The 15,684-nt window shown below is 31.1% G+C and overlaps 1 protein-coding gene across 2 annotated transcripts in view; it reads right to left on the bottom strand.

Annotated features, from left to right (window-relative positions):
- Nucleotides 1-779: 779 nt before the first annotated feature.
- LOC107455252 (uncharacterized) overlaps nucleotides 780-15,684 on the bottom strand; it is a 43,078-nt gene continuing 28,173 nt past the window's right edge. For both annotated transcript variants that reach the window (XM_071180593.1, XM_071180592.1), the window contains exons 3-7: nucleotides 12,079-12,210; nucleotides 9,984-10,028; nucleotides 9,840-9,905; nucleotides 3,955-4,010; nucleotides 780-899 (exon numbers count right to left, since the gene is read on the bottom strand). In XM_071180593.1, the coding sequence (XP_071036694.1) occupies nucleotides 887-899; nucleotides 3,955-4,010; nucleotides 9,840-9,905; nucleotides 9,984-10,028; nucleotides 12,079-12,210 (312 nt within the window). In that variant the 3' untranslated portion in view covers nucleotides 780-886. The remainder of the gene's footprint in view (nucleotides 900-3,954; nucleotides 4,011-9,839; nucleotides 9,906-9,983; nucleotides 10,029-12,078; nucleotides 12,211-15,684) is intronic.

The raw sequence follows: 15,684 nt of genomic DNA, 5'->3' as shown, positions 1-15,684 counted from the left end.
CGCGGAGGGACTCCACGCACTTTTTTTTTCCTTTTTAAAAAATAACTATTTTTACTTCAAGGTAGACAATATCACGCCTTCGTGAAAGAAAAAAAATCAGGACATTCTTTTGAAACTGTATACATACACCATACTGATTTTAAAAAGGGCAAACTATCAGCTAAAAAAAGGTTCAGGCAAAAATTTATCTCTGATATTTAAAAAAAAAACACTATTTTTTTGGATGTGGGAATTTAAAACAAGTGGATGTGAAAATTAAGAGAAACTTTAGAATTTTCATTAATGATATAAATCCTTGTTCTACAACCATTTTCTTTAGGAATACAAATCAAAACTGGCTTATTGTTTTTTAATTTTGAATGAAACTGATATAGATATTTATTATGTTCTAGGAATATTTTGCATAACTTCGAATTATGGAAAGTTATCTCCTCCATTTTATCTAAGTTGTACCATAAAGTACACTCGGTTGTATAATCTTTAAGGGCTGCTAAAGAGTACTATAACTTGAAACTCGTTTCAGTCGCTAAATGTTTGGCGATGGGCATTACTTAAAACTAAGGGGTCTGCACTTCTGTTCATAACACATTTGCCCTTTGACGCATTGATGAATCATATCTGTTGTTATAACCCCTGCCTACACCTGCTAGGTGGAATTTCTATCTGGGGACAGGCCTGACACCTTGTGAGCAAAACCTATTAGCAATGTAATGAAAATACCAATTATATTCTAATTTGATATTAGCATAACATAAAAAGAAAACACTACACAACCTAAATATATTCTAAACAATTATCTTTATGTCTTATCTTTAAACAATTATCAAACATGTCATTCTTTTTACTTTAAGATCTTCAAAGAGACTGGAAGATAGTTTTAGATTCTTCAACCCATTTCACTGAAAAGCAAACGAAAACTACATAAAAATAAAATTGGTTCAAAGTCATTAAACAATAATCTTCACTCAGTGTCATTCATTTTCAAATTTTTTTTTAAAACAGCACGAGGTTTTTTTTTAGAATAAATACACTCTATAACAAAAAAATCGACACACCAAGAAGGGGTTGTCCGATTGAAACGAAAATTAGTGGATAGGAAGACAGTGTACAGAATAGTAAATGATTAAAATTTCAGCACGTGCTGTACGTGGTCTGGCATTATCCTGCTGAAAAACCAGCCCAGGGTGCTGCAAAAGGAACGGTAGCAAAACAGGTGTTAGGATGTCGTCGACGTACCGCTGTGCAGTAATTGTACCTCTAATGATGACCAAAGGGGTCGGCTGTCGAAGAAAATGGCATCCCAGACCATAATGCCTTGTGTAGGACCGGTGTGGCGTGCGATAGTGAAGGCAGGATCCCCCCTCTGCCCTGTGCGTCTCCAAACACATCTTCGATAATCGTCAGAACACAGTTGGAAGAGGGATTCGCCGCTAAAGTCTATACGTCCCCAGTCGACATCATTCCAGCCTGATCGAGCCATGCACCACTGTAATCTGTAGCTTCTTGGTGCTTCGATTTTTTTGTTATAGAGTGTAACATAACATTTCTGCATTAATTTAACATATTAAAAGCATTAACTTAAATATGAAAAGTACTTTTTGGACCTTTTCGAAGCCTGTGACTCAGCAGCAAATAATGCATTTCTCGTTTCTCAACTAACCTTAAGCCCATATAAAGCAAGGAAAAAATTCTTTCTCGAAATATTAGTTAAATAATTAGCTGAAACAGAAATTAAAAAAAAAGATTTTATTACGGATCTCTATAATCACCACAAAACTAATATTTAAGCATTATCTAGGCTACCGCAGCCTGTTTAAATCATTTTTTAATGTTTTTCCCAAATAAGGATTTTTTTTTTCTCGCTAAGTTTGTTAAACTTTTTATGTTCAAAAATAAAGCATGCTAAACATACAAAAGGAAATATATCACTTTTACTAAATTATAGGCAAACATAAATCAATATTCATTACTTAACAATTGTTTTGATTCAAAGAAAACAGTACGCCATTTTCACTTAATGATAATATTAAAAACTAATTAATTTCTGGTTAAATTAATTTCTGATGCCTCTAAAGTTTAGTGGCTCTAAGCGATCGGCTTTAGCAAAAGCATGATCACTTAGTTTGCGAGCCACGTTTAAGTAAAATGACATGTTTTTAGAAATGTTTGTTATATTATATACATCTATTTATAAGAAGTTATTGCATATTTCATATTTCTATGACAAAAAGGAAATGTTCATGAGATATACTTATAATCAAGATATGGCATTAAATCGTGAGATTTGGCAACAGTTCTTATTCTGCTTTAGCTAATAATGCAACCACCATCCTGAAAAATACTTTAAAAGATTTTCAGTTACAATGAGTAACAGAAGTGCAACGTGTTTAAGTCGAAAAGAGCCATTTTCTAAAAATTCGAAGAGAAATTCGACAAATTCAAGTAAAGATGATTTTAAGAAATGCCAATTGCCATCCAATTCCACGACACTGAGAGCATAACTCTCAGATGAAGTTTTGGTTTTGAAGTCGTTAATGGCAAATCTTATCTTCTGGTCCAAAACCGTTTACGAAACACGTTGTTGTAAACAATCCACTTCTTATCACCAGTTATCATTACCAAATTCGTTTTAAAAAAATATCGTTTTCTTCAAGTTTCATGAACATATCGCAAATTTTTCTCGTGCTGTTAAATGAACTACTTTAAGCTCATGAGGAACCCAAATTTCGAGATTTCTTACACGTTCCAGTCTCTTTAGATGGACGCGAACACTTTTTTGAAGTGAAACTTTTAATGCGACTTCCAACAAGGTTGCTTTAAACGTTTAACGCTACCATGGCAACGAGCGGCCTGTGATCCTTGCAGGAGATTTTAATGTGAATTTCTCGTTACCTGAAGCAGAAACATTATTAACCTTGAAGACAAAATTGGATTGGAAATGATAAATGGTAGGAATGATCCAACAACCAAAGGGGGAACTACCATTGATGCAGTTTTTGCAAGAAATACTGAAAAAATAGAACTCAAACATTTCGTATCTTACTTAAGTTATCATAATCCCATTGTAAATGTTGTAGATTTGGATATTTCTCCACTCGAAAATGATAATTAAAAGATGCGATCAATTGTGAATTGTAAGCAATGTTAATAAAGTTTGTCTTAAAGAAACAATATGATTTCACTAAAAATCAATTTCTACCCCTTCCTATTTTCATTTCCACATTACGAAGTTTCACTCACTCCGCGCGGAGGGACTCCACGCACTATTTTTTCTTTTTGTTCCAGTAACGCGGGTTTGACCGGATCAATGTCTTAATTTTGTCATCATCAATTCGTGTAAATCTTCCTAATCAAAGGAGCATCCCTCAAATCAAAATCAACAGCTCGGAATTTCTTTAGCCAGTTTTGGCATTGCCGTTCGTGTAGAGCATTGTCATCGTAAAGTTAACGCAATTTTTAATAAGCTTGACGCTCGTTTTTCCTTTTACAGAAGTACCGAATGGGAGATTGATAGTTCTCTAGTTCAGATCAAAATTATAATTTGTGGAATAATGAACTGAATACGATTGGCCCTCCCGGTGGAAAGAGCTGAAGTCGAATTCTTGGCCATAGATGGCGCCACTGAAAAAGCAGAGAACGCACCTTCTCCCTCAAATATTCGCTTGATTTCAATCACGCTTGCTAATTGGCAAGTGGTATAAGTAACAACACCACACACATACACGCACACACACACATGTTTAAATGTTTACAAGATTTAATCCCCGTTTTAACCTAGTTACTGATGCACTTTAACTCCCAAAAAAATCCAGTTAAATAATTTATTTACTCCACTTTTTGTAATTATACTTTCTATCAAAGAACACAAAACACGTTTTAATATTTTAAACATTTATTGAAAATATTAATCAATCAAGAATGAACTTTAAAATAGTTTTTACTTGTTTAACCTACCTTTTGCAATACGTGGGGAATATCAAGCAATAGCTAATGAATGGAGAAAAGCAAACCTGAAAGAAACTTGAATTTTTAACACACAAGCATTGAACAGGAAACCCTGAGTGCTCTGATAGAAGCACCTCTTTATATACATTTCTAAAATCCTTATCAAAATTGGAAACTAAGAATGTGTACTTTGGGGTTTGAAAATTAATATTTAACCTAAGAAAAAGAAAAACCGATATTGCAGAACAGGATTTGCATGTAATAAACAAGATCGATTTGATTGCTAAAAGACACAGAGATGAGTTAAAAGATGATAATTATAAACGCCTTCAAGTTCCAACTTCCTGAAAACTTTTTTTTATTATTATTACTTGCGTCTTCNTGCAGGTTCACAAGCTCTGGCAGACGTTACTGGTGAAGAAATTGATTATTGTGAGCGGCCTGTGATCCTTGCAGGAGATTTTAATGTGAATTTGTCGTTACCTGAAGCAGAAACATTATTAACCTTCCTTGAAGACAAATTTGGATTGGAAATGATAAATGGTAGGAATGATCCAACAACCAAAGGGGGAACTACCATTGATGCAGTTTTTGCAAAAAATATTGGAAAAATAGAACTCAAACATTTCGTGTCTTACTTAAGTTATCATAATCCCGTTATAAATGTTGTAGATTTGGATATTTCTCCACTCGAAAATGATAATTAAAAGATGCGATCAATTGTGAATTATAAGCAATGTTAATAAAGTTTGTCTTAAAGAAACAATATGATTTCACTAAAAATCAATTTCTACCCCTTCCTATTTTCATTTCCACATTACGAAGTTTCACTTACTCCGCGCGGAGGGACTCCACGCACTATTTTTTCTTTTTGTTCCAGTAACGCGGGTTTGACCGGTGTCTTAATCAGTGTCTTAATTTTGTCATCATCAATTTGTGTAAATCTTCCTAATCAAAGGAGCATCCCTCAAATCAAAATCAACAGCTCAGAATTTCTTTAGCCAGTTTTGGCATTGCCGTTCGTGTAGAGCATTGTCATCGTAAAATTAACGCAATTTTTTATAAGAGTAGTATATGGGGGGGGCTAGAGGACACTTTTGCCCTTTCCATATACTACTATTGATTTCCTATTTTTATATTAAAAAAAATNATTGATAGTTCTCTAGTTCAGATCAAAATTATAATTTGTGAAATAATGAACTGAATACGATTGGCCCTCCCTGTAGAAAAAGCTGAAGTCGAATTCTTGGCCATAGATGGCGCCACTGAAAAAGCAGAGATCGCACCTTCTCCCTCAAATATTCGCTTGATTTCAATCACACTTGCTAATTGGCAAGTGGTATAAGTAACAACAAAACACACATACACGCACATGTTTAAATGTTTACAAGATTTAATCCCCGTTTTAACCTAGTTACTGATGCACTTTAACTCCCAAAAAAATGCAATTAAATAGTTTATTTACTGCACTTTTTGTAATTATACTTTCCATCAAAGAACACAAAACACGTTTTAATATTTTAAACATTTATTGAAAATATTAATCAATCAAGAATGAACTTTAAAATAGTTTTTACTTGTTTAACCTACCTTTTGCAATACGTGGGGAATATCAAGCAATAGCTAATGAATGGAGAAAAGCAAACCTGAAAGAAACTTGAATTTTTAACACGCAAGCATTGAACAGGAAACCCTGAGTGCTCTGATAGAAGCACCTCTTTATATACATTTCTAAAATCCTTATCAAAATTGGAAACTAAGAATGTGTACTTTGGGGTTTGAAAATTAATATTTAACCTAAGAAAAAGAAAAATCGATATTGCAGAACAGGAGTTGCATGTAATAAACAAGATCGATTTGATTGCTAAAGGACACAGTTAAAAGATGATAATTATAAACGCCTTCAAGTTCCAACTTCCTGTTAACCTTTTTTTATTATTATTACTTGCGTCTTCTTTTACTGTAACTCGTCTGATCTGGATAACATTTTTATTTATACCTCACGTAATTACTAATTTGCGACACCGAATGAGTATACTTTTTGTTCTATTTGTACTGTGATTTCTAAAAATGAGCATTAAGTGTGATCTTTACGAAACTCCCATGATTTTTTTTTATACCAAAACCTTAAAATCCATATAAATATTGGCCTGTACTGAACAAACGCTATTCGATCAAGTAATGTTAAATAAAAAATTCGGCAACATTTTGATTAATTAATAATTGAATGATTAATAATTTTTTGAAATAATTTTTCTCAAAAAATCAATATTTTTAGCAATTTACTAGTGTGTTTGAGTGAAAAGAAAAGAGTGTTTTGCCTACGTTATTCATATTAGAAAATCTGTTTGTACTGGCTCCTAATCATTAGTCTCTTATCAAAGATCCTCTACGCAAATAAGAAAACAATATACTGTAATAGTTGTGTAGGTTGTAGAAGTGGACCTCATAATGTTAATTTTAATTTTCGAGTCTTTTTATTTTGTTTCCGGAACTATATATGCGAACTAAAAAGTTATCTTCATAAAATTTTAAAACTCGTTTAAACGAAGGCTATTTTATGGAAGCATAAGTTTTTTTTAAAAAATTATTATGTTTTACATATTATTTAATTTAATAATGATCGAAAACACATAGTCTCTAATGGTGTAAAATTATATACACAATTGTCAGTCATGTATTTCTGAATAACAATATTAAAAATTGCAGCAATAGCTTCTGAATAAGGAAATATATATAAAAAAATCCTGTGATTAAAGCATTATTAGATTATATGTCCTATTTTGGATGTTGTCATTTAAAATAACTAAATTTAAGCACCTTACATAATTATTAATTATAAAAAAGCATTACAAAATAATTATTAATTATTAAAAAAAGCATTACAAAATAATTATCAATTATAAAAAAGGCATTGCATAGAAATATCTTTGAATAATCAAATTTTACTATTTTGTGCAAAATATTTTGATTTGTTGAAATTGAAAATAACTTACTATGGTCCAACCATTCGAATGCGCTCTTGACTAAGTTATTAAGACGATATGTATCGAATCTGAGATAAGGTGAAATGCGTACAAAGTGAAATAATATTAAAGAACCCAAACTCTTGATCTCTCTCTTGCATTTATTATAGGGACCATATCTTTCAAATTACAATTACTTCTCATATATTGGAGATTTATGTATCCAAGTAATTTGAGCAGAAAAATAGATATGCTTATACAGCAAAAAGTTTTTAAGTCTGATTTTATAGCTTGAAGTATAATTAATACAATTAACAACTCAACACATTTAGCCCTTAATAGATACTCACCCAATTTTATAAATCGACGTGTATTCACTTCATTTTGAAGCATGGGTAGCTATTGAGTTTTTTTTAAACTTTATTTTATAATCGTTGTTGAACAGCCGAACCAGTTTGAGTTTACGACTACCAATGTTCAACTCCACAACCTTGTAATTTTGAATCCAATCCAGAGGACAAGAAATTCCGGGATTCAAACATTGGGAGAAATTTACCTTTGTGGAGCAATCTGTAATGGAACTTACTCGCATTTATGTTACATGGGGAGGAAAACTACGAAAACCTCGCACTGTTAGTCTGACAACAAGGGGACTGTAACCCATGATTTGTCTACCAGAGTATATTTTACAGTGTGGTCAGTGTGAACTGAGTGAGGAATTTGTATCAACCAGTCATCGTTAGGATTCGAACCCGAATTCCTCATTGAGAGTTCAACGCTCTATCACCTGGACCAACACAGAGCTGTTAAGGGTTAAGTTAGATCCCAGAAAATTTTATCTTAGTACGTGAAAATGTTGATCAATAGACCAACAGTTCTAAAAGATGATTAAAATCCACATTAAAATCTAGCATTGTTTAACAAGTTTAAACCTTGTAAGTCGCTATTTTTAACACTTTGTATAAAACTTAAATTATTTTGAAACAAATGATAGTTTTTTTTCCATTTTAAAAGGAGATTTTATGCTGTATTAAATGAAACAAATGGCTTTTTGATTACTTAGCTGCCTGACACTTTTCAGACAGCAAAAAATATTGCAATTCAATTCACGAACAAAAGACAAATGAAAATATATAAACAAGCAGTATAGTCGAAAAATTAAAACACCAACTTTAAAATATAATTTTTGTGAAATAAAAAACTCCAAAACTTTGTTTCTATATTGTTTGGATTGATAACTTGTCAGGCAACCAAACATTTTGCACTACGTTTTAATAAACTCGTTTTCATATCTGAAAGGATGGAGTCTTAAAATTAAAATATCGACTACTTTCTGACTAGCAAGAGCATTCGAATTGCTCCTTGAGCTCAATGCTTAATAACAATGCCTTTTCAGTTGTTTTAAAAGAGTTTCACTTATCATATAATAACCGAATAGAATTTATAATTAATCAAAAGTTTGACTATTTTCCAATCAGCAAATATATTAAAATATTAACTTGCGTCTTGGATAACAATACTAATTTCAATCGTTTCCTTAGCACTATATGCAGCATTATTATTATCGTCAATTAAAATTTGTAGTGCGTCTACCACTACAAAGATACAGTTCCAATTCACTAGTATATAAGACATGTTAACTAGATTCTATGTTGGGGTATCTTGTCATTGATAAAGGTAGACACTGTCGATAACTACTAACCCTATATTGGTGACCCGGACGTGATGTAAACACGCCTACCTTGATAGAAACTCCTACTTCGATTTGAACACGTCTACTTCTATGTACGGTCCATACAGAACAGTTGACTTGCTTCTTGTGACTGCGACATTATCCCCCTCCTAGAGCCGTTGCTACTCAGTCTCGATCTCACACAACGCACAGCGTATACACTCGACTGCTAAAGGCAACACAGCGACAATTTCCATGAACTTAATGCAGCTCTCGCAATCAGCACTTAAAACTACCGTGATCTTAATACAGCTCTCCCGGCTTCTCACAAAATGACAATTAATCAACCAGTGGTATCCACTTATCGAATTCTATCACAGCTATAATTCTGCTGGGTGAATACTGTGTGTCTACCACTACAAAGATGCAATTCCAATCCACTGGTATATAAGACATGTTAGCTCAATTCTATGCTGGGATACCTTTTCGTAGATGAAGGTTAACATTGTCGATAACTAGTATCAAATTACAACTAGAACTATAAGACTTATTCTAATACAAGCTGCAATTAGTGCCAGCAAATGGTGTTTTCGTAGCAAGATTTTTCGCCAATTAAAATTTCAACATCTTTCTGACTTAAAGCAACAAGCCTATAATTGAAAGCAGAAAGTAATTCAAATGTTTTTTCAAAGTAAACTTAAAAACAAACAAAAATTATTTTGTTTTTGTAACGCAAAAAGTGAGAAGCTTCACTCGAATCTCTCTTATGTCTTTCGATCAAAATTAATGTCCTCTATGCTTTTCGTCTTAAGATTGGCAATAATATAAACTATTTTTATTTCACTTATTTTTGTTTTACTTATTTTTATTTAATTTATTCTTATTTTATTTATTTTTATTTTATTTATTTTCATTTTATTTAATTTTTTTATTTTACTTATTNTGATTCTGGTGGAACTGAATGAAAACGTGATAAATTAATGTCTGATATTTACAGGCTCCCGCTAGACGGCGTACTCGAGCGTTGCGATCGCGAATTTTATTTACTTTTATTTCATTTATTTTTATTTTACTTATTTTTATTTTATTTATTTTTATTTTACTTATTTTTATTTTATTTGTTTATTTTCAACAGCCGGCAAAGTATCTCGAAGTCTTACATAGACATGCCTGTGGATTTTGCTCATAATGCATGCTTAAAGTGCATTTAATTGAATCGGGTATGTTAGTGGAAACTAAAAGAAAATTTAACTTACCTTAAACTCTTCTATTTTCTTATTGTCAGCAATTTTTATTGGATCAGTTGAAGTTAAAAGATCCTTCTGCAAATAAAATTTGCCTTAAAAAAATCTTATCGTTAAATATCTAAGATTTTGTATTTTTGAAGAACAATTACTTACGCAATAGTGAACCAAAGGCTCGAAAACAGTCGTCAAGTGGCTTTTCTGTAGCAAAATTGAAGGAAATCATAAAGAAAACAAAATTATAAATAAGAAATTGTTAATCAAAATAGCAATAATATAGAAAATAAAATCATTCTATCCTCCTGATTAAATGATCAATCTAAAATTAGTAAGCAGCTTAAGTTTAAAATTTTTAATCAAACACGAATCAACACACACGAAATCAAAGACTTGATAAACGCAAACACTACACGAAATTAAACACTTTACGAAATCAAATACTTTTTTTATAATTTTATAACCGTAATAATTTAATAAAAGGCTTATTTATAGTTATAACCGTCGTTGAACAGCCGGCCCAATTTTTGTGTTTACGTTTACTTATGTTCTAGTCCCTAGCCTTGCAATTTTATACCCGAGCCAGAAGACAATGGAACTCCTGGATCGAGTATTGGGAGAAATTTGCCCTCATGGAGGACTTTTCGATGGAACTAAACGACATTTTCGCATTTGCCTTACTAATCAAAGTAGCAATCAATTAAAAAAATAAATGATTCTAACATCTTGATTAAACGATGAATCTAAAATGATTCAGCGCTTTAGTTAACAGCTTAAATTTAAAATTTGCAAACACAAATCAACGCACACGAAATCAAACACTTGGTGAAATCAAACATTTGACGAAAAGGGTTACACACTTTTTAGAGCAGCGAATTTCGATCGAAAATTTTAGCAACTGTTCTCATGACTGCTAAGTTTAGTCAATCTAAAGCCAGCACTGTCTACTCTTATTTTGAAAATGGTGCAAAACGTCAATATGGAGAAAGGCCACAGTTTTGTGAAAGCGAAAAGCATTTGCGGTCTAATTTTTTTAATACTTAAAAACTTACTCCAATGCTGGATAACTTGGGCTCATAAAAATTTGCGAAAAATGAGAATACGATAGTGATTTTGCGCGGAAAAATTTCACCAAATTGGCGATTTTTAAAAAACGTTACTAAAAGTTAAATAACTAATAAAGAAAAATATTTGAATTTTAAGGTATACAAATTTTTTGATCATTTTACAGAACGTTATTAAGGGAAAATACGAAATTTTAAGAAAATCGAAAGAATAGTTCCGAGAGATATCGAACCTTAAATATCTGACTTTCAAAATATTCCATTTCTCCAAAACTATTTGATCGATTTAGTTCAAATTTTGTATTTTTCCTTATAAAACTAACTTTTTTAAAAAGAAGTAAAAATTTAAGTTTCTTACAATTCAAAACTGTTCGACTATCACTAAATAAAATTATAATTTTTAGTATAATTATCTTTGGATAAGCGAATTTTATAATTGTATACAAGAATTTCTCGATCAGCTTAAAAATTTCCTGACATACACAAAAAATATAGTTAACATTAAGAGGTCCAAATTTTGGACGCCACTCCTGACAGAAACAATTGGGTCCATATTATCCAAATAGGGACAACCCCTTAAACTTTGGGGGTAAGGAACCCAAATCTGACGGAAAAAAAGGTGTGTCTATTCAGTGTCTGCTCTAATTATTTAGCATATTTGAAATCATCCTTTCAAACAGTTAAGATAGAGTTTTAGTACGTGAAAATCCGATCATTACATCAAAAGTTATACGAATTGTTTAATTTTTTTTCAAACTGTATGGGTCTCCTTCTTTTAAATAACATTTTTTTAGTAGTTTTTAATAGTTAGGGGAGTATTTTCGTGACTTATTTTCCTTCGCATTTATTTCAAATTATGTGCGTAGTCCCTTTTTTAAGACCTCAGTAATTAAATAATTGTTTATCCCGGTATGGTAATTTCGTGGGTAAAGGGAGGATAGTTACCAAAGTAAACTGGTAATAGTATGACGTTTTAATTGAATAAATAAAATAAAATCTGTTTCTGATGGAAAATTGCAAATTTTTTATTGTTAATTTTTAATTTAACGTCGAATAATTTAAGTTGTATCCTAAAATTTCATCCACTTTTTAGGTAATAAAACGTATAATAAATAATTAGTAATTTTAAGTATAAAACTATTATGCATATATATTTGGAAATTATAATAAGTAGCTTGAATCGTCCTTACGAATTTCTCTTTGTTCGAACACATATAAGGCAAAAGGCATGAAGTTACGTTTCCCTCTTCGCACGGTGGTAATCCAGGTTCACCTTTGAGATCACATTGTGCAATCACTGTATTTCTAATAAAGTTAATAGCCTGAAATACAATTTAAAAGTCATTAAATAGTTATAAAAAATGTTATATACCATCATTAGAAATCATAAAGTATCAGTGAATGGCTTAAGTANTTCCTAACCTTGCAATTTTGTACCCGACCCAGAAGACAATGGAACTCCTGGATCGAGTATTGGGAGAAATTTGCCTTCATGGAGGACTTTTAGATGGAACTAACCGACATTTTTGCATTTGCCTTACTAATCAAAGTAGCAATCATTTAAAAAATGAAATGATTCTAACATCTTGATTAAACGATTAATCTAAAATGATTCAGCGCTTTAGTTAACAGCTTAAATTTAAAATTTGCAAACACAAATCAATGCACACGAAATCAAACACTTGGCGAAATCAAACATTTGACGAAAAGGGTTACACACTTTTTAGAGCAGCGAATTTCGATCGAAAATTTTAGCAACTGTTCTCATGACTGCTAAGTTTAGTCAATCTAAAGCCAGCACTGTCTACTCTTATTTTGAAAATGGTGCAAAATGTCAATATGGAGAAAAGTCACAGTTTTGTGAAAGCGAAAAGCATTTGCGGTATAATTTCTTTAATACTTAAAAACTTACTCCAATGCTGGATAACTTGGGCTCATAAAAAATTGCAAAAACTGAGAATACGATAGTGATTTTGATAATTTTTAATTATGTGAAAAAATTTCACCAAATTGGCGATTTTTAAAGAAAGTTACTAAGAGTTAAATAACTTTTAAAATATTTAAGGTATTTGTCTGTTCTCAAGACCAGATAATTTTTCGCAATAAAATTAGATGCATAGTTTAAAATTAACGATTTGAAATTTTTAATTTATAAAGAAAATCACCATACTCCTTATGCATATGGCAGTGCCGCCCTCCCCACCCACCCTTCTAAAATAAACACCCTAAATAACTTTGGGTCTAATTATCGAATTTTCACGTGCTTCCAAATGCTATTTAGCTTTTTTTTCTTAATGTTTTAAGTGCATAACCTCAAATATGATAATTATTTAGTGCAGACAACATCCTTAGATATGAATTACGGCAACAAAAAAACTTTCCATGAATTCTTTTTCTTGATAATATACTGATACTTAACTGAAATCTCAGAAATATGGTCCCATAAGTTTGGTCAGGATAGCTAGCCAAAGTTTACATCCTTAATATTAATTTTATTTTTTGCGCATTTTGTCATACCTCGAAAATTTTTTAAGCGAATCGAAAATTTTTTGCACGTAATTATAAAATTTGTCTATCTAAAAACTATGCAAACATTAATTTATAATCATTACTTATTATTATTTCATTTAATAACAGTCGAAAAAAACTTTTAATTTTAAAGTATACAAATTTTTTGACCATTTTACGGAACGTTATTAAAGCAAAATACAAATTTTTTTATGAAATAGGAAGAATAGTTTCAAGAGATATCGAACCTTAAATATCTGACTTTTAAAATATTCTATTTCTTCAAAACTATTTAATCGATTTCTTTCAAATTTTGTATTTTTCCTTATATAAGACTAACTTTTTTAAAATGAAGTAAACATTCAAGTTTCTTACAGTTCAAAACTGTTCGACTATCATTAAATAAAATAATAAGTAATTTTTCGTGTAATTATCTTTGGATAAGCGAATTTTATAATTGTGTGCAAGAATTTTTCGATTCGCTTAAAACTTTCTCGAGATATGGCAAAATACACAAAAAATATAATTAACATTAAGAGGTCCAAATTTTGGACGCCACTCCTGACAAAAACAATTGGGTCCATATTATCCAAATAGGGACAACCCCTTATACTTTGGGACAAATGAGCCCAAATCCGACGGAAAAAAAAGGTGTGTCTATTCAGTAAAAGTACGCGTCTGCACTAATTATTTAGCATATTTGAAATCATCCTTTCAAACCGTTAAGATGGTGTTTTAGTATGTGAAAATCTGATCATTACATCAAAAGTTATTAGAATTGTTTAATTTTTTTTTCAAACTGTATGGGTCACCTTCTTTCAAATAAAGCTATTTTTTAATAGTTTTTAATAGTTTGGGGAGGTTTTTGTGACTTATTTTCCTTTACATTTATTTCAAATTATGTGCGTAGTCCCTTTTTTAAGACCTCAGTAATTAAATAATTGTTTATCCCGGTATGGTAATTCCGTGGGTAAAGGGAGGATAGTTACCAAAGTAAACAGGTAATAGAATGACGTTTTAATTGAATAAATAAAATAAAAACTGTTTCTGATGGAAAATTGCAAATTTTTTATTGTTAATTTTTAATTTAACGTCGAATAATTTAAGTTGTATCCTAAAATTTCATCCACTTTTTAGGTAATAAAACGTATAATAAATAATTAGTAATTTTAAGTATAAAACTATTATACATATACATTTGGAAATTATAATAAATAGCTTGAATCGTCCTTACGAATTTCTCTTTGTTCGAACACACATAAGGCAAAAGGCATGAAGTTACGTTTCCCTCTTCGCACGGTGGTAATCCAGGTTCACCTTTGAGATCACATTGTGCAATCTCTGTATTTCTAATAAAGTTTATAGCCTGAAATACAATTTAAAAGTCATTAAATAGTTATAAAAAATGTTATATACCATCATTAGCAATCATAAAGTATCAGTGAATGGCTTAAGTAAAGAGTGTTCCTTAAAAACCACCCTTAATATGCGTTGTTATAATCAACAAAAATGAAAACATGAAAATACAATACACTATAAAAAAAAAACTCAGTAAATTTATAACCAGTATTTGGTGCAAAGTTTCTCATTATCCCAAAGTTTAACTGACTAAAAGATCATTTTTTTAGTTGCCCCATAAATTGTAAAGTATGATCGAGAAATACTTCCATAGTGCAACTAATTGACCCGAAATTTGATAAAAGGCACTCACTGAACTTTGACTGTGACTATAAACAGAACGATACGATATTTGCTTACAACGCCATGTTTTCTTTACAACTCTGTCTCGGTGTATCGGGACGACTAATGCATGTTGTTTCAAGTATTAACTTAGGTAAAGATAGGTAAATGCATGCATTTGCATTAATTATTTTATATGTTGCCTTTTCCATTTTTTTTAATGTTGCCTTTTTAAATTTGGTAGGCGGTGTAAAATAGTCAGTGGTATGTCATAAAATAACCTACTTATTGTAAATAATTTTTTTACGGTAAATAGCAACCTTGCCCTGAACTTGAGCGACTTGGAAATACCTAATAATGGTGCAGCCTTCCTCTACTTTGGTAAAAGAAAGAATGAAAAGGTGTTTTGTTTCTTCAAAGTTCCTACTTTTGGTGCAACCTTCTAGTGATATTTGGGGCTGGTGAAAACACCAAAATATGGTAAAAATGAGCTCCATCTTTTATAGCCAGCAAATGAATACCAATTTTTGGTGCAACGTGCCAAGGAATTTTTAACAGTTGAGGACATGGAAATATAAATTGCAACATGAAAGTACAAATTACAAATC

Source organism: Parasteatoda tepidariorum, chromosome 5 (assembly GCF_043381705.1).
Source record: "Parasteatoda tepidariorum isolate YZ-2023 chromosome 5, CAS_Ptep_4.0, whole genome shotgun sequence".
Classification (NCBI taxonomy): Eukaryota; Metazoa; Arthropoda; class Arachnida; order Araneae; family Theridiidae; genus Parasteatoda; species Parasteatoda tepidariorum.
The sequence above is the reverse complement of the archived record's forward strand: the minus strand, read 5'-3'. Positions and strand labels throughout refer to the sequence as shown.